A 21,112-nucleotide genomic window follows, 5' to 3' on the forward strand; every position below is an offset into this window, starting at 1 on the left:
CTTTCCATCTTCACTAGTGTTTCTTCTTTGGTAACACTGCTGCTTCATTTGACTTTTGATTCCACATCTGCTCTAAACATGAAGACTGCACTTTGTTGTGTTTTAGGGGGAAATCGGCTCAGTTATACTGTCATATTAGTTTCACATTTTCTCTAGCAGCTTTGATAGACTTCCTGGAATGAATACAGAAGAAATACTTTATTCATTCTTGGGAAAAAAAAACTTTATTGATCTTTGCAAACATTCACTTTGATCACACATCAAATCACTAAAACCTGGTAAAAGACTCTGGTTCAATCTTTCCATCTACATATTCACTTCATCCACACACTCAATCTGTTAAACCAGTATGTCAGCACTGTGGAGGAAAACAATGAATCCTCTCCCTATTGATTATAATAATAATAATAATGATTACATTTGTAGTTCACTTTTCTTAACAAAGTTACAAAGTGTCGGGAACAAAATCAACATATTAACAACTATTCAGCTATAATAAAGGGAAGACTTCTAGTGCTGACTCCATTAAGGCCCATGCAGTGGAACAGAAACAGCAGAAAATATTACAGCAACAATACAAATATGCAACAAAGATAAGAACTATATAGACCACACAACAGTTTACATTTTCATATGATTAAATGTTCATTTGGATACTCTCTATTACGGCTGAACAGACAAAGAAAAGAGAAACTCAAACTGCATCAACAGAAAATCCAAGCTCCGCCCACACTGTTTGATTGACAGGTGATCTGTGGGAAATGCAGTGCAGAAACACCACAGTGAGGCTGAGGGACAAAGATGGAGAAAAAAAAAGAAAAACATAAAAAACAGAATCTCACACATTGCTGCTTTAATAACTCCTGTCTACTTGAGCTTACTCAACTCAGCAGTGTCTCCATAATAACAATGAAGCCAAAGTCCAGGATAGAGAGGCTGAGTGAATGTGGTCTGGACTCTGTGGAGGAGAGTCATGGTTTCAGAGACGCTGTAGAAGGACAGAATACCTGCTCTGTGATCCAGGTACACTCCTACTCTGGAGGACCGAGGGACTGGGATGGGAGTTTTGATATTGTTATGTATGAATTTATTGTAGAAATAATCTAATGCCCAAGACTTGTCATTGCATCCGAACTCACATGTACCCCCTGTTCTGCTAATATCCTTATATGCGGCTGCTATTGAAACTGCCGTCCCGCTCCACTCCACCTCCCAGTAACAACGTCCAGTCAGACCCTCTCTACTCAGGACCTGACGCTTGTCAGTGAATCTGTCTGGGTGACTAGAATATAACTGGGTTTTTTTCATGACTGTTGCTTTTGTGTTCCCCTCAGATAATGACAGATATGTGTTTGCTGTGTTTGGATCCAGTGTGATTTGACATGAATATTGTAAGAATTCAGCTCTGGTCTTGGGCTCTATTGGTTGTGACAGTAAAACATCCACTTCAGTCACTGTCAATGAGATCTTAGTCCATTCCTCTGTAAGAATGTCCTGTAGTTTATCTCTGGCCTCTGACACAGCTGCAGTCACATCCTCAAAGTACCACAGAGGATGGATATTGGTGCCGGGTGAGTCTGTAGATTCACTGAGACGTGACAGCGAGGGGTAATTGTGTAGAAAATGGGTGTGATCCTCTGTGTGTGAGAGCTGCTCCAGCTCAGCGTCTTTCCTCCTCAGCTCAGCAATCTCCTGCTTCAGCTTCTCCTGAAGTTCTTCGGCCCGACTCGCTTCCGCTTTCTGCTGGGATCTGATCTGCTCCTTCACATCAGAGCTTCTTTTCTCAATGAGACGGACCAGCTCAGTGAAGTTCTTCTCGCTGTCCTCCACTGCTTTATCAGCAGAGAGATTGATAGCCTCCACCTCCTGTTGAAGCACCTTCACGTCTTTCTCTCTGTCCTGGATTCTCTGCTGGATTTTTTGCCGACTCACCCCGAGCTCTTTCTGCCTCTCAGTCCATTCTGCTGCAGCTGAGACTGTGTCGTGGCCTTTATGTTCATCCATGGAGCAGAGATAACAGATACACTGCTGATCAGTACGGCAGAAAATCTTCATCACCTCGTCATGATGAGAGCAGATGTTCTCCTGAAGCTTCACGGTGGCTTCGACCAGCTTGTGTTTTTTAAAGGTAGAAGATTCATAGTGAGGCTGGAGGTGCTGCTCACAGTAAGAGGCCAGACACACCAGACAGGACTTGAGGGCTTTCAGCTTTCTCCCAGTGCAGACATCACAGGCCACATCTCCAGGTCCGGCATAGCAGCGATCAGGAGGAGCAGCTTGGAGTCCTGTCTTCTTCAGGTCCTCCACCAACTCTGCTAACATGGTATTTTTCACCAGGACAGGCCTTGGTGTGAAGGTCTGTCTGCACTGGGGGCAGCTGTGGATTTTCTTCTGATCCTCTTCATCCCAGCAGCTTTTAATACAGCTCATGCAGTAGCTGTGCCCACAGGGAATAGTCACCGGATCCTTCAGTAGATCCAGACAGATCGAACAGCAGAATTTTGCCCCGTCCAGCTGAATTCCTTGCTGCGCCATTTCACTTCTCAGTAACAGTGTGTCAGATAGTTTCACTTTCTATCAACGGAAAAAACAAGTTGTGCTCCGATCCAAACCAAAACTCTGTTCTTTGTCTTCATGTTCATTTGCTGATCTGCAGTGAATGGGCTCGTCAGCTCTTGCACTTCACAACATGTTGTTTCCACCCATCTTTAAACTGGCAGATCTGTGAAAGGGGAGGGAACAGGAAATATCTGGACAGAATGGAACTGGCTGTGTTTGAGACCAGGAAGAAGAGGGAGGAGTTATCAGGCTTTGCTTTATTCCAGGAAGAGGAGCGGTTTGAAAGAGGCAGTGTGTGTTTAGCTCTCGTTTACAATATGAAGTGAAGATTATGACAAATAAAAATGGAATAGTTAAATTTAGGATTAATCTCTCTCTCCCCGTATTTCCCCCTCACTTTTTAAAGTGCGACATTTTAAAATAATGTTCCAAAACCTATTAAGTGGCTTGTGGAAAATTGAACAATAAAACTAGAATGTCTCTCTCTCCCTCTCTGTCCCTCTCTCTCTCTCTCTCTCTCTCTCTCTCTCTGTCTCTCTCTCTCTCGCTCTCTCTGTCCCTCTCTCTCTCTCTCTCTGTCCCTCTCTCTCTCTCTCTCTGTCCTTCTCTCTGTCCCTCTCTCTCTCTCTCTCTGTCCTTCTCTCTGTCCCTCTCCCTCTCTGTCCCTCTCTCTCTCTCCATCTCTCTCTCTCTCTCTGTCTCTCTCTCTCTCGCTCTCTCTGTCCCTCTCTCTCTCTCTCTCTCTCTCTCTCTCTCTCCCTCTCTTCAGTGGTGGAAATAGTACTAGAATGTTCTACTCAAGTAGAAGTACTTTGCTGATATTTTACTTGAGTAGAAGTAAAAGTACTGCTGTAAAAATCTACTGAAGTAAAAGTAAAAAGTGTCTCATTTAAAATGTCCTCAGAGTAAAAGTTACTGAGTCACTTTTTAGAAAAGAGAACGTTGTTAGCTGTGATCTTTTCCATGTGATTCTAAAAAGAGAGAGGACAGAGTTCAGACCAGATTCTTTTAACTGGAAACATTTGGAAGTTACAAAATAAAGTGCAGAAACAAAGTAAAGTCAGATTCCTCTTCTCACTGTGAATGGATCCACAGTTTGTCAGTTTACGTTGATCCAGTTTCTGCTGCTGATGGAGAGACACAATCTGTTCTGTGATGGATGGCAGTACACAAAAAGTACACAAAAAAGCGACTCAACTACAGTAACTTGAGTAAATGTAATTAGTTACTTCCACCCTTGCGCAGGTTAATCCAGGGATGGAGAGTGAGTGTCCTCTCTGTGTTTGAATGAAACTGTTGCACATGATTTACTTAGTATGTTGTTTGCTCTTGTTGCCCTCTAAAAGACTGCTGTTACATTCAAAACTGTGATTGCATCAACAAGACGGATTAACGCATCTCTGTTTCGTCTCACTTTAACATTATTTGCTCTCTGCAAACACACTCCGTCGTCATTCAACTCATTGATAGGCACCCGATCAAAAAGCTTCAACCTACTGTTAACAACAATGTGATCAACACATTTGTCGTGTCTTTTCGTAGCCCTATCTTAAGTCTTTAGATCTAATCCTTGAACAGACCCAGTGTTGAACTGAGCTGTAGGTTCCCCATCAGAAGGCATGGCCAACAATACAGTCTGTTAGTCGTGGGACGGCCCGTTAGCCAACGATCTCTCTCATACCTTTTTTTCATCATGGTTACCTCATTGCTGTGCTGTGACATCTCATCCACGCTTTTCTTCTTCAGCTGATCAAAACAACAGACGTCCGACAGTTAAACACATCATGTCAGACCACTAGAAATTGCAAAACGTAACTTAAAATGTAAATAGATTAATTGATAATTCATGATTCACTCATAGAAGACTGTCACTGCCATCTTCCCTCAGTATAAAGACTTAGTGGCCGTCAACTTGACAAAACCGGCAAACCGAGTTCTTCTCAGCTCCGATTACCGATTTATTAGTCCGTTAACTTTGGATCAAATCAGAATCAATAACGTTATGCAAGATAATCCGTTGTGCAATTATGAAGTTGTACGGCCAAATATATCAGAACATGCACTGTAGCGTGAATGCAGCTATACTAACGTTAGCTAGCTCCCTAGATAAAGTAGCTGACTGTGACCAAATATCTCAAGTAATCTGAAATAAGCTCGTCTCGGCTGATCTTCTTCATTAACAGTAGTTGGTGTTCCACTGACGAGTTGGAAATGTCCGAAGCAAGTAATATTAACACTGATTTAGTTGTTTATAGTCACTTTATTAAGTTACAGTCCGTCCGTCCGTACGTACGTACGTACGTCCATAAGTCCGTCCCATTCTCGTGAACACGATATCTCAGGAACGCCTTGAGGGAATTTCTTCAAATTTGGCATAAACGTCCACTTGGACTCAAGGATGAACTGATTGGATTTTGGTGGTCAAAGGTCAAAGGTCAAGGTCACTGTGACCTCACGTCCGTCCCATTCTCATGAACGCGATATCTCAGGAGCGCCTTGAGGGAATTTCATTACATCTGGCACAAATGTCCACTTGGACTCAAGGATGAACTGATTAGAATTTGGTGGTCAAAGGTCAAGGTCAAGGTCACTGTGACCTCACAAAAGACGTTTTTGGCCATAACTCAAGAATTCATTCACTAATTATGACAAAATTTCACACAAATGTCTAATAGGATAAAGTGATGAAATGATGACATTTTATATCCAAAAGTTCAAAGGTCACCTTCACTGTGACATCATAATGTTTTGCTTACCACTGTAGCTGAGAAAACGATCTTGGGTCATTCTACAAAAACGGTGGAAGTGCTGTCACTTACTTTTGCAGACACCAAAATCCCAAAATCCACCAAAGTTGACCTAATAATCACATTAATTATATATGTTCAATAAAGAAAGACTGTCCTTGCAATGATAAAACGAAGTTTATTGGCGGAGGCATACAACCGCGAGGCGGTTATTTCTAGTTTTATTTTTTAATCTGCTATGAATCGCTATCAATTGCTTTACCACCAGTTCGCCACACTGCAATACAATAATAGAGAACTGAAGAATTGAATCATTCATTGGACCAACGCAATGTCAATATTGTATTCTGGTTGTTGACTGATAAAGGAGGACGTTCTCCTTTGAAGCATCATTTTACGTGCCAATATAAAAAATGAAGTACATTAAATTGATATTTTGATCTCCCTCTTGCCTCTCAAAAATAGAGGAGGAGCATCCTCCTCTGCCTCTGTGGACCAGCCTCCTCTGCTGTGTACACGCTCCAAAAGAAAAAATGATGTACACTACTAAACTTTTTGTTTGAGCGGGCTAAGTTGGTCGTTTGGCTGAGCTGCAGAACTGAGGTGAGGGCTGCTGGGCCGACTGATCTCTGGCCAGTTGTCTAATTAAGACTGTCTGTTGCATAAATATTACTGTAAGACTGACTTATTTTGAGACAGGAAGTGTTAAGAACTTTGTTGCTAAGGCAGCGAGTCGGCCTAAGGGGGCGATCACACCGAGAAGCGTCGCTAGAAACGCGTCGCCACCAAAACTATTGATATCCTATCATACGCCGCCGTTGCGTTTTTCTGGTGGTTTTTAGGCGCGCATAAAAGTTAAAACATTTTCAGCTTTTTAGTGCAAGGTGCAGAGTTGCACCGCTCGTCAGTGTCTCACTTGGGCCAGGCAGCCAATCAAATCAAGCAAAAGCCGGGGTTTCCTTCCCGTTTTGATGCTGTTTGATGTGGTAGGAACGGTGGGACACTGGCAAACACACATGAAAAGCTGATATTAGCGGTCTTTAACCCGGTCGCACACGCAGCCCTGCTCCACAGGCGCACCAAGCTGTTTGGCCGGACGCGGTCTGCCAGGCGTTTTTGAAGCGGTTGCGTCTGTAGCGACGCTTCTCGGTGTGATCGCCCCCTAACTGTCAGAGAGGGAAGTTTAAATACTGAAGCTATTTCGAACAAGATGGCAAATGTTTGTTTTTTGGAAAAATCCTGAAGAAGAAAGCGAGTCTTTAGAGACAGAAACAAACTGTTAGAGATCTACAACAATCAACAACTAGTGGAGTGACTGCAATTTCCTAGAGAAACCATCCTTATCTTAAATCTGACTTAAAGACGGTTTAAGTCTAAGACTAGGTCTGTCTTTATGCAACTGGCCCCTGGTGTTTGTTTAGGGGGACGGTTACAGCACGCCTCAGGTTGAGTACATGTTGTTGGATTAATGACATTGATGCAGTCTGTACTGTGCGGAGGAGGGTTGAATATTTGTATTTGAATGTGATTTGTCAGCTGGGCTCTGTCAGTTATATTGAGGCTGTTACTGGTGTTGTTGCTGTTCTTGTCATTGTTTTTATCTTGTCTGTTTTTTCCCTGTGTGTGTGTGTGTGTGTGTGTGCAGGTATTGTGTGTGTGGGTGTGTGTGTGTGCAGGTATTGTGTGTGTGTGTGTGTGTGTGTGCAGGTATTGTGTGTGTGTGTGTGTGTGTGTGCAGGTATTGTGTGTGTGTGTGTGTGTGTGTGTGTGTGTGTGTGTGCAGGTATTGTGTGTGTGGGTGTATGGGATCAAGGTTCAAGGTTTAAGGTTCTTTATGGTCATAAGCACAACAAAACAGCGAGAAGCAGATAATGTTAGCTATGAAAATCTTGAGCCTAGTGCTAGCCACAACAATACAGCAGTATACAAACAATGCAGTAATACAATAGCAGTGCAAAATGGTAAAGTGACCATCAGTAAGAAGTAATACAAATATAACATGACAGAGTATAATAACAGTATAAAATAAAATAAATAAACAAAATATGATATGTACACTTTTTAAAATATATGGACGTATGAAATGGAATGAAGATGAGATGTAAAGTGCGGTTGGCTAAAGTGGGCAGTGTGCAAGTGTGTGTGTGTGTGTGTGTGTGATGTTCCAATAGCTTGGCTAGCAAGTGCTGTTTTTTTTTCTCATTTGAACCCATATAAGTCCAGTGTGGAAGGTTTTATTTTCCTTTGGTACAAAGAAAATAATAGATAGATAGATAGATAGATAGATAGATAGATAGATAGATAAAACAAAACTAAAACTACCAAACCCACTGAAAATGAACTAAAACTGAACTTGAAATATATATGAATGGATGTGTGGTGAGTATTACAAGCAGAAATAAAGGAAGCAAGCAATTTGATTCATAAAATATCCTATATGATATTCACACTACATTTTATTCAAGATTTTTCCACATGTTCTGTTTCAATATTCAATACTTTTTCCAGACCTTTTTTTCCTGGCTGGATTTTGAAGATTTTGCTCAGTTCAGTGTGAAATATTCTGATAGTGGCTTAACTAGCTCATATCATTTTGAAGTTTATTCTTCATCACAATATCTGAAATGACAGCTGGTCCACGACTACATAAAGTCTGTGGTCATATGTGTGTCAGGACTGAACAAAACTTTTTCAGACATTTTATGCGATTCCCAAACTTGACCTGGAAATGATCAAATGAATTCTTCCTACTTTTCCAGGCTTTTCAGGCCTGTGGAAGAAACTCTGTTTATTGAGCAAGTGCACAAAGCCAATCTAGCTTCTAAAAAGCAACAGATGATTAAACACTTGGAGGTTGCAAGCTTAGTCCTCCATGACAAAACTGTTTCAGTGAAGAAAGTTGCAAGGATAGAGATTGATTGGCAAATGTTATCCATCCACACTGTCCTTCAGTCTTTCCATCTAAACATTCACTTCATTCATACATTTAACCAGTTCCATTAACAACAGGATTGTCCTTCATTCTTTCCATCTTCACTAGTGTTTCTTCTTTGGTAACACTGCTGCTTCATTTGACTTTTGATTCCACATCTGCTCTAAACATGAAGACTGCACTTTGTTGTGTTTTAGGGGGAAATCGGCTCAGTTATACTGTCATATTAGTTTCACATTTTCTCTAGCAGCTTTGATAGACTTCCTGGAATGAATACAGAAGAAATACTTTATTCATTCTTGGAAAAAAAAAACTTTATTGATCTTTGCAAACATTCACTTTGATCACACATCAAATCACTAAAACCTGGTAAAAGACTCTGGTTCAATCTTTCCATCTACATATTCACTTCATCCACACAATCAATCTGTTAAACCAGTATGTCAGCACTGTGGAGGAAAACAATGAATCCTCTCCCTATTGATTATAATAATAATAATGATTACATTTGTAGTTCACTTATCTTAACAAAGTTACAAAGTGCCGGGAACAAAATCAACATATTAACAACTATTCAGCTATAATAAAGGGAAGACTTCTAGTGCTGGCTCCATTAAGGCCCATGCAGTGGAACAGAAACAGCAGAAAATATTACAGCAACAATACAAATATGCAACAAAAATAAGAACTATATAGACCACACAACAGTTTACATTTTCATATGATTAAATGTTCATTTGGATACTCTCTATTACTGACTGATATAACACAATAGTGATCCAACCTATATCCAGTTCATGAAAACTTTTCCATTGTTTTTCCTCTGCCGCACAGGAAGTGATGCGTTTTCCGTTTCCGGTTTGTTTGGAATAAACAGAAGAAGAAGAAGAGCTGGGTAGTTAGCATGAGCAGTGATAGCCACCATGGCTGAACAGACAAAGAAAAGAGAAACTCAAACTGCATCAACAGAAAATCCAAGCTCCGCCCACACTGTTTGATTGACAGGTGATCTGTGGGAAGTGCAGTGCAGAAACACCACAGTGAGGCTGAGGGACAAAGATGGAGAAAAAAAGAAAAACGTAAAAAACAATCTCACACATTGCTGCTTTTATAACTCCTGTCTACTTGTGCTTACACAACTCAGCAGTGGCTCTAACACCAAGCCAAAGTCCAGGATAGAGAGGCTGAGTGAATGTGGTCTGGACTCTGTGGATGAGAGTCATGGTTTCAGAGACGCTGTAGAAGGACAGAATACCTGCTCTGTGATCCAGGTACACTCCTACTCTGGAGGACAGAGGGCCTGGGATGGGAGTTTTGATATTGTTATGTATGAATTGATTGTAGTAATAATCTAATGCCCAAGACTTGTCATTGTATCCAAACTCACATGTACCCCCTGTTCTGCTAATATCCTTATATGAGACTGCTATTGAAACTCTGCCCCTGCTCCACTCCACCTCCCAGTAACAACGTCCAGTCAGACCCTCTCTACTCAGGACCTGACGCCATTTATTGAATCTGTCTGGGTGACTAGAATATAATTGTTTTTCTATCACACGTGTTGCTTTTCTGTTCCCCTCAGATAATGACAGATTTGTGTTTGCTGTGTTTGGATCCAGTGTGATTTGACGTGAATATTGTAAGAATTCAGCTCTGGTCTTGGGCTCTCTTGGTTGTGACAGTAAAACATCCACTTCAGTCACTGTCCATGAGATCTTAGGCCATTCCTCTGTAAGAATGTCCTGTAGTTTATCTCTGGCCTCTGACACAGCTGCAGTCACATCCTCAAAGTAGCGCAGAGGATGGATATTGGTGCTGGGTGAGTCTGTAGATTCACTGAGACGTGACAGCGAGGGGTAATTGTGTAGAAAATGGGTGTGATCCTCTGTGTGTGAGAGCTGCTCCAGCTCAGCGTCTTTCCTCCTCAGCTCAGCGATCTCCTGCTTCAGCTTCTCCTGAAGTTCTTCGGCCCGACTCGCTTCCGCTTTCTGCCGGGATCTGATCTGCTCCTTCACATCAGAGCTTCTTTTCTCAATGAGACGGACCAGCTCAGTGAAGATCTTCTCGCTGTCCTCCACTGCTTTATCAGCAGAGAGATTGATAGCCTTCACCTCATGTTGAAGCACCTTCACATCTTTCTCTCCGTTCTGGATTCTCTGCTGGATTTTTTGCCGACTCACCCCGAGCTCTTTCTGCCTCTCAGTCCTTTCTGCTGCAGCTGAGACTGTGTCGTGGCCTTTATGTTCATCCATGGAGCAGAGATAACAGATACACTGCTGATCAGTACGGCAGAAAATCTTCATCACCTCATCATGACGAGAGCAGATGTTCTCCTGAAGCTTCATGGTGGCTTCGACCAGCTTGTGTTTCTTTAATGGAGCTACATCATAGTGAGGCTGGAGGTGCTGCTCACAGTAAGAGGCCAGACACATCAGACAGGACTTGATGGCTTTCAGCTTTCTCCCAGTGCAGAAATCACAGGCCACATCTCCAGGTCCGGCATAGCAGCGATCAGGAGGAGCAGCTTGGAGTCCTGTCTTCTTCAGGTCCTCCACCAACTCTGCTAACATGGTATTTTTCACCAGGACAGGCCTTGGTGTGAAGGTCTGTCTGCACTGGGGGCAGCTGTGGATTTTCTTCTGATCCTCTTCATCCCAGCAGCTTTTAATACAGCTCATGCAGTAGCTGTGCCCACAGGGAATAGTCACCGGATCCTTCAGTAGATCCAGACAGATCGAACAGCAGAGTTTTGCCCCGTCCAGCTGAATTCCTTGCTGCGCCATTTCACTTCTCAGTAACAGTGAGTCAGATAGTTTCACTTTCTATCAACTGAAAAAACAAGTTGTGCTCCGATCCAAACCAAAACTCTGTTCCTTGTCTTCATGTTAATTTGCTGATCTGCAGTGAATGGGCTCGTCAGCTCTTGCACTTCACAACATGTTGTTTCCACCCATCTTTAAACTGTCAGATCTGTGAAAGGGGAGGGAACAGGAAACATCTGGACAGAATGGAACTGGCTGTGTTTGAGACCAGGAAGAAGAGGGAGGAGTTATCAGGCTTTGCTTTATTCCAGGAAGAGGAGCGGTTTGAAAGAGGCAGTGTGTGTTTAGCTCTCGTTTACAATATGAAGTGAAGATCATGACAAATAGAAACGGAACAATATGATAAATCTCTCTCTCCCCTTATTCCTCTCTCTCTCTCTCTGTCTGTCTCTCTGTCTGTCTGTCTGTCTGTCTCTCTCTCTCTCTCTCTCTCTCTGTCTGTCTGTCTGTCTCTCTCTCTCTCTCTCTCTCTCTCTCTTCAGTGGTGGAAAGAGTACTAGAATGTCCTACTCAAGAAGAAGCACTGTTACTTTGCTGATATTTTACTTGAGTAGAAGTAAAAGTGCTGCTGTAAAAATCAACTTTAAAAAAAAAGTACAAGTACACAAAAGGCTACTCAAGTACAGTAACTTGAGTAAATGTAATCAGTTACTTCCACCCTTGCACAGGTTAACCCAGGGATGGAGAGTGAGTGTCCTCTCTGTGTTTTGAATGAAACTGTTGGACATGATTTACTTAGTATGTTGTTTTCAATGAGGAAGGACAATATTCTTGAATTTATAATGCTACAGAATAGTTTTCCCAGATGAGAGTTCACACACACTCCTCTGTAGTTATTATAGGGGTTCAGATTGTCTCCATTTTTAAATATAGGAGAAATCGGTCCCTTGTTCCACATTTCGGGGTATATGCTGCTTTCTAAGACCAGATGAAATCATTTTAGTACGGCCATGTAGAGTTTACTGCTGCTGTTAACATTTCTGTCTTGATACCCTCAATACCACACGCTTTTCCATTTTTCATATCTGGAAGTTTGACTTTTAGCTCCTCCAGTGTGATTGGACTGTCCAAAGCATTTTGGTGTTTTATTGCATTTTCTAATGATTTCAATTTCCCAGTTGTGGAAGTCTGATGTGTTTAAATCATAGTATTCTGGATTTTGATATAGATTTGAAAAGTAATTTTTCCAAACATTGCCATGGGGAGTGAGTATCCTCTCTGTGTTTTGAATGAAACTGTTGTATGTGCTTTCTTATGAATGCCAAAGGAAGGAGGCAAGGAGCTTGATTTATAAAATAACCTCAATTATATTCACACTACATTTTATTCAAAGTTTCTCCACATGTTCTTTTTCAATATTCAATACTTTTTCCAGACCTTCATTTCCTGGCTGGATTTTGAAGATTTTGCTCAGTTCAGTGTGAAATATTCTGATCGTGGCTTAACTAGCTCATATCATTTTGAAGTTTATTCTTCATCACAATATCTGAAATGACAGCTGGTCCACGACTACATAAAGTCTGTGGTCATATGTGTGTCAGGACTGAACAAAACTTTTTCAGACATTTTATGCGATTCCCAAACTTGACCTGGAAATGATCAAATGAATTCTTCCTACTTTTCCAGGCTTTTCAGGCCTGCGGAAGAAACTCTGTTTATTGAGCAAGTGCACAAAGCCAATCTAGCTTCTAAAAAGCAACAGATGATTAAACACTTGGAGGTTGCAAGCTTAGTCCTCCATGACAAAACTGTTTCAGTGAAGAAAGTTGCAAGGATAGAGATTGATTGGCAAATGTTATCCATCCACACTGTCCTTCAGTCTTTCCATCTAAACATTCACTTCATTCATACATTTAACCAGTTCCATTAACAACAGGATTGTCCTTCATTCTTTCCATCTTCACTAGTGTTTCTTCTTTGGTAACACTGCTGCTTCATTTGACTTTTGATTCCACATCTGCTCTAAACATGAAGACTGCACTTTGTTGTGTTTTAGGGGGAAATCGGCTCAGTTATACTGTCATATTAGTTTCACATTTTCTCTAGCAGCTTTGATAGACTTCCTGGAATGAATACAGAAGAAATACTTTATTCATTCTTGGAAAAAAAAACTTTATTGATCTTTGCAAACATTCACTTTGATCACACATCAAATCACTAAAACCTGGTAAAAGACTCTGGTTCAATCTTTCCATCTACATATTCACTTCATCCACACAATCAATCTGTTAAACCAGTATGTCAGCACTGTGGAGGAAAACAATGAATCCTCTCCCTATTGATTATAATAATAATAATGATTACATTTGTAGTTCACTTTTCTTAACAAAGTTACAAAGTGCCGGGAACAAAATCAACATATTAACAACTAATCAGCTATAATAAAGGGAAGACTTCTAGTGCTGGCTCCATTAAGGCCCATGCAGTGGAACAGAAACAGCAGAAAATATTACAGCAACAATACAAATATGCAACAAAAATAAGAACTATATAGACCACACAACAGTTTACATTTTCATATGATTAAATGTCTGTTTGGATACTCTCTATTACTGACTGATATAACACAATAGTGATCCAACCTATATCCAGTTCATTAAACTTTTCCATTGTTTTTCCTCTGCCGCACAGGAAGTGATGCGTTTTACGTTTCCGGTTTGTTTGGAATAAACAGAAGAAGAAGAACTGGGTAGTTAGCATGAGCAGTGATAGCCACCATGGCTGAACAGACAAAGAAAAGAGAAACTCAAACTGCATCAACAGAAAATCCAAGCTCCGCCCACACTGTTTGATTGACAGGTGATCTGTGGGAAATGCAGTGCAGAAACACCACAGTGAGGCTGAGTGACGGAGATGGAGAAAAAAACTTAAAAGGTAAAAATCTGAATCTCACACAGTGTTTCTTTAATAACTCCTGTCTACTTGAGCTTACTCAACTCAACAGTGGCTCCAATATAAAGCCCAAATCCAGGATAGAGAGGCTGAGTGAATGTGGTCTGGACTCTGTGGAGGAGAGTCATGGTTTCAGAGACTCTGTAGAAGGACAGAATACCTGCTCTGTGATCCAGGTACACTCCTACTCTGGAGGACCGAGGGCCTGGGATGGGAGTTCTGATATTGTTATGTATGAATTGATAACTATTGTTGTAACAATCTAATGCCCAAGACTTGTCATTGTATCCAAATACACATTCATTAAAAGTCCCTCTTCTGCTAATATCCTTATATGCGACTGCTATTGAAACTCTGCTCCCGCTCCTCTCCACCTCCCAGTAACAACGTCCAGTCAGACCCTCTCTACTCAGGACCAGATGCCATTCAATGAATCTGTCTGGGTGACTATAATATAACTGTTTTTCTCTCATGCATGTTGCTTTTTTGTTCCCCTCAGATAATGACAGCTGTGTGTTTGCTGTGTTTGGATCCAGTGTGATTTGACGTGAATATTTTAAGAATCCAGCTCTGGTCTTGGGCTCTGGTTGTGGCAGTAAAACATCCACTTCAGTCACTGTCCCTGAGATCTTAGGCCATTCCTCTGTAAGAATGTCCTGTAGTTTATCTCTGGCCTCTGACACAGCTGCAGTCACATCCTCAAAGTAGCGCAGAGGATGGATATTGGTGCTGGGTGAGTCTGTAGATTCACTGAGACGTGACAGCGAGGGGTAATTGTGTAGAAAATGGGTGTGATCCTCTGTGTGTGAGAGCTGCTCCAGCTCAGCGTCTTTCCTCCTCAGCTCAGCGATCTCCTGCTTCAGCTTCTCCTGAAGTTCTTCGGCCCGACTCACTTCCGCTTTCTGCCGGGATCTGATCTGCTCCTTCACATCAGAGCTTCTTTTCTCAATGAGACGGACCAGCTCAGTGAAGATCTTCTCGCTGTCCTCCACTGCTTTATCAGCAGAGAGATTGGTAGCCTCCACCTCCTGTTGAAGCACCTTCACATCTTTCTCTCTGTTCTGGATTCTCTGCTGGATTTTTTGCCGACTCACCCCGAGCTCTTTCTGCCTCTCAGTCCTTTCTGCTGCAGCTGAGACTGTGTCGTGGCCTTTATGTTCATCCATGGAGCAGAGATAACAGATACACTGCTGATCAGTACGGCAGAAAATCTTCATCACCTCGTCATGACAAGAGCAGATGTTCTCCTGAAGCTTCATGGTGGCTTCGACCAGCTTGTGTTTTTTAAAGGTAGAAGATTCATAGTGAGGCTGGAGGTGCTGCTCACAGTAAGAGGCCAGACACACCAGACAGGACTTGAGGGCTTTCAGCTTTCTCCCAGTGCAGACATCACAGGCCACATCTCCAGGTCCGGCATAGCAGCGATCAGGAGGAGCAGCTTGGAGTCCTGTCTTCTTCTGGTCCTCCACCAACTCTGCTAACATGGTATTTTTCACCAGGACAGGCCTTGGTGTGAAGGTTTGTGCGCACTGGGGGCAGCTGTGGATTTTCTTCTGATCCTCTTCATCCCAGCAGCTTTTAATACAGCTCATGCAGTAGCTGTGCCCACAGGGAATAGTCACCGGATCCTTCAGTAGATCCAGACAGATCGAACAGCAGAATTTTGCCTCGTCCAGCTGAATTCCTTGCTGCGCCATTTCACTTCTCAGTAACAGTGAGTCAGATAGTTTCACTTTCTCTCAACAGATAAAAGTTGTGCTCCGATCCAAACCAAAACTCTGTTCCTTTTCTTAATGTTAATTTGCTGATCTGCAGTGAATGGGCTCGTCAGCTCTTCCACTTCACAACATGTTGTTTACACCCATCTTTAAACTGGCAGATCTGTGACAGGGGAGGGAACAGGAAACATTACAGGATGAGGATCAGTTTGAATGAGGCAGTCTGGCAGCACGGATCAAATTGGCTACCTGACAGAAACACAAAAATCAAGGAGGATTAGAAGCAACAATAATACAATAAATAAATAACAATAAATACACTCCACTATGGCACAACCTCGACTTCTTACTCAACAAAACATCACTTACATTCACCACATGGAAACAAAGCGGTATCACACACCTTCACCACATTTTCCAGAACAACACCTTCAATATATTCAATACCTCCAAATAAAATCTGGATTAAATTCTAAAATTAACATCAACAACAACAACCTATAGCCTCCCCCTCTAGTGGTAGAAATTTTCAAACTGATACATTTTAAGAAAATCTTTTCCAAATTGTAAAGACTAATATCCTCCGATGACACAACTATATCACACCAACCCATTCTCATTCCCAACTCGTCCTATGTTGACTCTTTGTAAAATCCCTTGGCGTTGCTATAACGACGCTAAAGGTACCCTTCTGCGTCTGTATAGGACGCACCGGGTGTCCCATAGACTGCATGGTAAAGCCTCTCGCGGCAGTATTGGACGCCTGCATCTTTCTCTCCTAGACCACACAGTCTGGCGTACTGTTTCTGCCCAATAAGGCATTCCGCTTTGATGCATTTCTTTGCTTGAGCTCTTTGGCGCTGATATTAATTTTTTTTTTAAAAATGGTTAGTATGGTTGTAGATCAATTTCGAGGCCAAATGAAAAAAAATCGCTTGCATTTACCATTTGATGTCACCTGCTAGATAAATAAATACATTTGGCTGATAACCTATATAACAAGTTATTTCAGTGGCATCTCAATGAAGTGTATAAAAGATAGCACTTTATAACGACTGTATCGTTACATCTACTTTACAATAACCACAATTTAAATAGAAGAACGCAGCCGGGAGTTCTGTTTCTAAAAGTTGCATAATCCGTTTCATCATTGAGCATACCTCTTTCTGCCCGTGATGAAATCGCGGCAAAATAGCAAAACTAGAGTTTGCATTGTTTGGCACTTCCTATGAGCACTTCACAATAAAAGCCCTGCTGCGTGGATTTTGTAGTTTTGTTGTTGTTTCTCCCGTAGTTGACATTGTAAACATGGAATTGACATTGTTACTGGGGTATTTGAGGGTGGAGAAAAACAAATCTTTTGTCAGATTTGAGCCATCTTAATGGGAAGCAGGAGAATTTCAGAAAATATTGCATTTCAACACAACTCAGTGCCGCCTGCCATCAGTAACCCCACTCTCATGAAAGTGCAGCTCAATAGCTTCCTAGAGAAGTTGACCCCATGTCTCTAGCCCCTTGTGTTGCTGCATAATAAGCCTTCAAAAGTAGCCTGGGGTCAGAGTTCAAAGGGCAATATTGCAGTGCAGGAACCACCCATGTTCTTCATATTGACATATGTTACTCTCCAGGTCGAGGCCTTTCCAAAAATGTTTTTAATTTTGTCCTACGGCAAACTTTAATTTTCGCCTCTGTCCGGCTCCAGCCTCTTTCAGGCGTAGTTTCTGAGACCCTTTGAGACTCCAGCCTGGATAAAGTCAAGTCTTTTGATTTTTTGCTTATTTAGTTGAAAAAATCCTTCAAGGTACTGATGTTTTCCCTAATCATAGTCATACTTTTGGATTTGGGCTAGTGTAGATCAAATTTTACCACCAAATACATATAGATACAGATATAGAGCTGATTGGTCATGTGGTGTTGACATAATCGGCAAAAATGCTTAAAAGTGTCTAGAATTTGAACAGGCAGATCTCATGTCCCATTAGAGGTCCAGTCATGAAAATGTGTTCAACTCCTGATGTGAAACAAGTTGGTAATGTTGCATGGAAGAAATAATTAACTTTCGGTGTGTGTGTGTGTGTGTGTGTGTGTGTGTGTGTGTGTGTGTGTGTGCATGTGTGTGTGTGTGTGTGTGTGCATGTGTGTGTGGTATTTATTAAAGTTAAAGGAACATGTATTTGAGACCAAGAAGAAGAGGGAAGAGTTATCAGGTTTTGCTTCATACCAGAACAAGGAGCAGTTTTGGTGAGGCAGTGTGTGTTTAGCTCTCGTTTACAATATGAAGTGAAGATTATGACAAATAGAAATGGAATAGTTAAACGTTGGATCAATCTCTCTCTCCCCTCATTTCTCCCTCACTTGTTTAAGTGCAACATTTCAGAATAAAGGTGCAAAACCTATTAAGTGGAAAGTCTTTTAGAAAAAAATCTAAACTGACGAGAAAAACGTTTTAGAATGGTTCTCTCTCTCTCTCTCTCTCTCTCTCTCTCTCTCTCTCTCTCTCTCTCTCTCCTTGGCAGGACAAGACAATTTGTGTTGCCAAAGCATTTACAAGAATATAACCCTCAACAATAAACAATCATATTAAGAAGTCAAATTTTAAAACAGTGGATCTTGTACAACAACAATTCATATCTGTTCATGTTCATTCAGCTAGCCTGGAAATATATACAGTCAGTATTAATAATAAAATACTTTTTGCTGTATTTGATCACCCAGATTAAAGTCCCCACTCTAATCTTATTCACCCAATTCAAGACCTATCAACCTAGCTTGCGTGCTCTCGAGCCGATGTAAGGGAGTCACCCCTGATTCCAACTTGGTTCTTGGGGGTTGTGAACGAAACACCGTTTTATCGTAAGGAACAAAATCTCCTCACTTCTATGCAGAGCTGAGAAGGGGTCACCGGAGTCAGTCCTATGTTCCCAGGGTCCTATGTTACCAGGGTCCTATGTTCCCAGGGTCCTATGTTCCCCAGTTCTACATATGTGCTCTTCCAGGGTCCTATGTTACCAGGGTCCTATGTTCCCAGGGTCCTATGTTCCCCAGCTCTATAAACTATATAAATTGTATGGCATGCAGCAATAACACATTCTGGGTAGTTTTGTGGATCAAACCCAACCCAAACAAGAGTTTGAGTCAAGTTTGAGTAAAATTTTATCTACAGAACCACCCAGACTCTTTAATATTCTCTGCCGGGTCAGATTTGACCACAGATGTAACAATTCTTTTTAGAGACCTTCAAAATTAAATAAAATGATAACCATTGGTTTTGTTGTTCCAATAAAAAAAAATGGATAATATTTATGAAATATTTTAACTTGAAACGGGTCAAATTTGACCCCAACACATTAGGAGGGTTAATGTGTGTTAACAGAATATTGAACTGGGGAACTTAGGACCCTGGGAACATAAGACCTTGGGAACTTAGGACCCTGGGAACTTAGGACCCTGGGAACATAGGACCCTGGGAACATAGGACCCTGGGAACATAGGACCCTGGGAACATATAGGACCCTGGGAACATAGGACCCTGGGAACATAGGACCCTAGGAACATAGGACCTTGGGAACATAAGACCCTGGGAACTTAGGACCCTGGGAACATAGCACCTTGGGAACGTAGGACCCTGGGAACATAGATACGCTCCCGGCTCACCTTAACCACAAAACTGCACTTCCTTAAGTTATTTATAGACACACTCAAGAGAAACACAGAATAGATCTTAGAAATTTGTTTTTTATTACTCACCCAACAAAACCAGCAAAGGTTTGTCTTCAAATGCAGTTCAAGTTGACAGGTTTACAAAAATCTAAATATGTTCTTTGTATTTACCTATCTACCATGCACATTCAAAGTTCTGCTCTATTAACTTCAGCAAGAATTAAAGAGGATATTATTCTTCTACGGAGTGACAAAGAGCTCCGCTGCAGTCGTCCAAGAAGCGGCCCCGGACAGTAATTTCTCAGCCTCTTTATACTGTCCAAGTTACACACAAAGCAGGTTTCAAATGTCATGCATAAAACACCCACTCATCACGTGTCATGTATAGGACACACACACCTCTTTCTACTGAATCTTGTCCAGGGTTTACACACAAACAAGTCTCGGGGGTATATGCTTCACACACACACACACAAGTTTCACCTCACATCGAGACGAGTGTGACATTTTTCTTACTCAGTTCAACCGTGTGGCCTTACGTTCTTGCTTTCGTTGGTTGTGATGAGGGGGAAGTAGAGGTAGAAGCAGCTTGTACAGGCAGCACTTTAGGTCACATAGAGGTCATTTTGCACAAGGCCTTGCAGCAGTCCCACAAGATGAAAAGGAGGGAAGGGGGGAAGAAGAGAGAGGCCGTCTAGCTGGGAATCTGTTGGTTGTGGCTGGAGGCCTACACCGGGTCAGCTCCGGAGGTGTCAGGCGATGGCAGAGGAGAGGAGATGAGAGGCGACGACCCCCAGGAAGATGGCGAGAGAGGGGGAGTAGTTGGCGAGAGAGGGGGAGATGCATCCCGGCGTGCTCCCTCCTCCTGTCGTTCTATCAACTCTAGTATCTCACCCTCTGCCTCCTCACAATGTTTCTATCCCAGTTTGGTCCCCTCTGAGCAGTACGCCGTCCCGACCGGACCCATGCTCCGTCTGTCCCACAACAGTTTATAGTAGCAGAGTTCAACAGTTTGGTCTGTTCTCTCTCTCTGAGGCGGTGGCAGGCTGATACAGATCCTGCTGCCAGTAAGCAGTAGGGTCACAGGTTTCTCTTATCTTGTCATATTTTGGACATGAGAACAGAAAGTGTATTTCTGTCTCTATTTCCATGAGGTTGCAGTGCTCTCTCTCTCCCTCTCTCTCCCTGTCTCTCTCTCCCTCTCTCTCCCTGTCTCTCTCTCTCTCTCTGCAAAATGTTCTGTTTGGCCGGACTAAAGGCTGACCAGGAGAAACAAGACGAATGGCAGCGGGCCTACTGACCCACTGCTCATGTTTAGGGCAGAATATGCAAATTACAGGCTGGTCAATGACACTGAAGGATTTCAGAATGTGTCTTAAAGGATAAGTTCAGTGATTTTTAACCTATATATAATTTGTCTCTTCCATCTCTGTAGTACTTGGACCTGCAGACAATATTGGCTCCAGTCAGCTGTCAGTTGAAACAGCTCTGTTGCCTCTTGCTGCAACAATGAGTCCAAACTGTTTGTCAAAATATCTCCAAAAAAGCCATTTGTGGCTCCACAGGGAAGTTGAGTGTAAACTGTGCCGCAGCTCAGACTGCTGTGGGGTGAAAGTGTGTTACTGGTGGTATGATCTACTTCTGCAGACAGTCAGGTCAGATTGTAAACAGTAGAGTTTGGTAGAAGAAGATCCACCGAGTGGAAACGGTGCGGTGCTGCTGCTTTGGATAGAAATACATTGGTGTCTAGAATTTGAACAGGCAGATCTCATGTCCCATTTC

The 21,112-nt window shown here is 42.1% G+C and overlaps 4 protein-coding genes across 5 annotated transcripts in view; 1 reads left to right on the forward strand and 3 right to left on the reverse strand.

Annotated features, from left to right (window-relative positions):
* LOC139931438 (vasoactive intestinal polypeptide receptor 2-like) overlaps nt 1–21,112 on the forward strand; it is a 141,464-nt gene that overhangs the window by 97,843 nt on the left and 22,509 nt on the right. The gene's annotated exons all lie outside the window — the stretch shown is intronic.
* On the reverse strand, nt 216–2,767 carry LOC144542111 (tripartite motif-containing protein 16-like). The gene has a single exon (XM_078287554.1). The coding sequence runs from the start codon at nt 2,533–2,535 to the stop codon at nt 868–870; it is 1,668 nt and encodes a 555-aa protein (XP_078143680.1). The 5' UTR covers nt 2,536–2,767; the 3' UTR covers nt 216–867.
* LOC144542114 (tripartite motif-containing protein 16-like) lies at nt 9,331–11,145 on the reverse strand. The gene has a single exon (XM_078287558.1). The coding sequence runs from the start codon at nt 11,019–11,021 to the stop codon at nt 9,360–9,362; it is 1,662 nt and encodes a 553-aa protein (XP_078143684.1). The 5' UTR covers nt 11,022–11,145; the 3' UTR covers nt 9,331–9,359.
* Nucleotides 12,669–19,726, reverse strand: LOC144537814 (tripartite motif-containing protein 16-like). 2 transcript variants are annotated; one of them, XM_078287553.1, is made up of 2 exons: nt 19,418–19,726; nt 12,669–15,833 (listed from the first exon to the last, which is right to left on the reverse strand). In XM_078287553.1, the coding sequence occupies exon 2, from the start codon at nt 15,647–15,649 to the stop codon at nt 13,979–13,981; it is 1,671 nt and encodes a 556-aa protein (XP_078143679.1). In that variant the 5' UTR covers nt 15,650–15,833; nt 19,418–19,726; the 3' UTR covers nt 12,669–13,978. The 2 variants fall into 2 exon arrangements, with proteins under 2 accessions (XP_078143679.1, XP_078143678.1); XM_078287552.1 differs by having other exon boundaries at nt 12,669–15,919.

The sequence above is a fragment of the Centroberyx gerrardi genome, chromosome 13, assembly GCF_048128805.1.
Source record: "Centroberyx gerrardi isolate f3 chromosome 13, fCenGer3.hap1.cur.20231027, whole genome shotgun sequence".
In the NCBI taxonomy this organism is placed as follows: Eukaryota; Metazoa; Chordata; class Actinopteri; order Beryciformes; family Berycidae; genus Centroberyx; species Centroberyx gerrardi.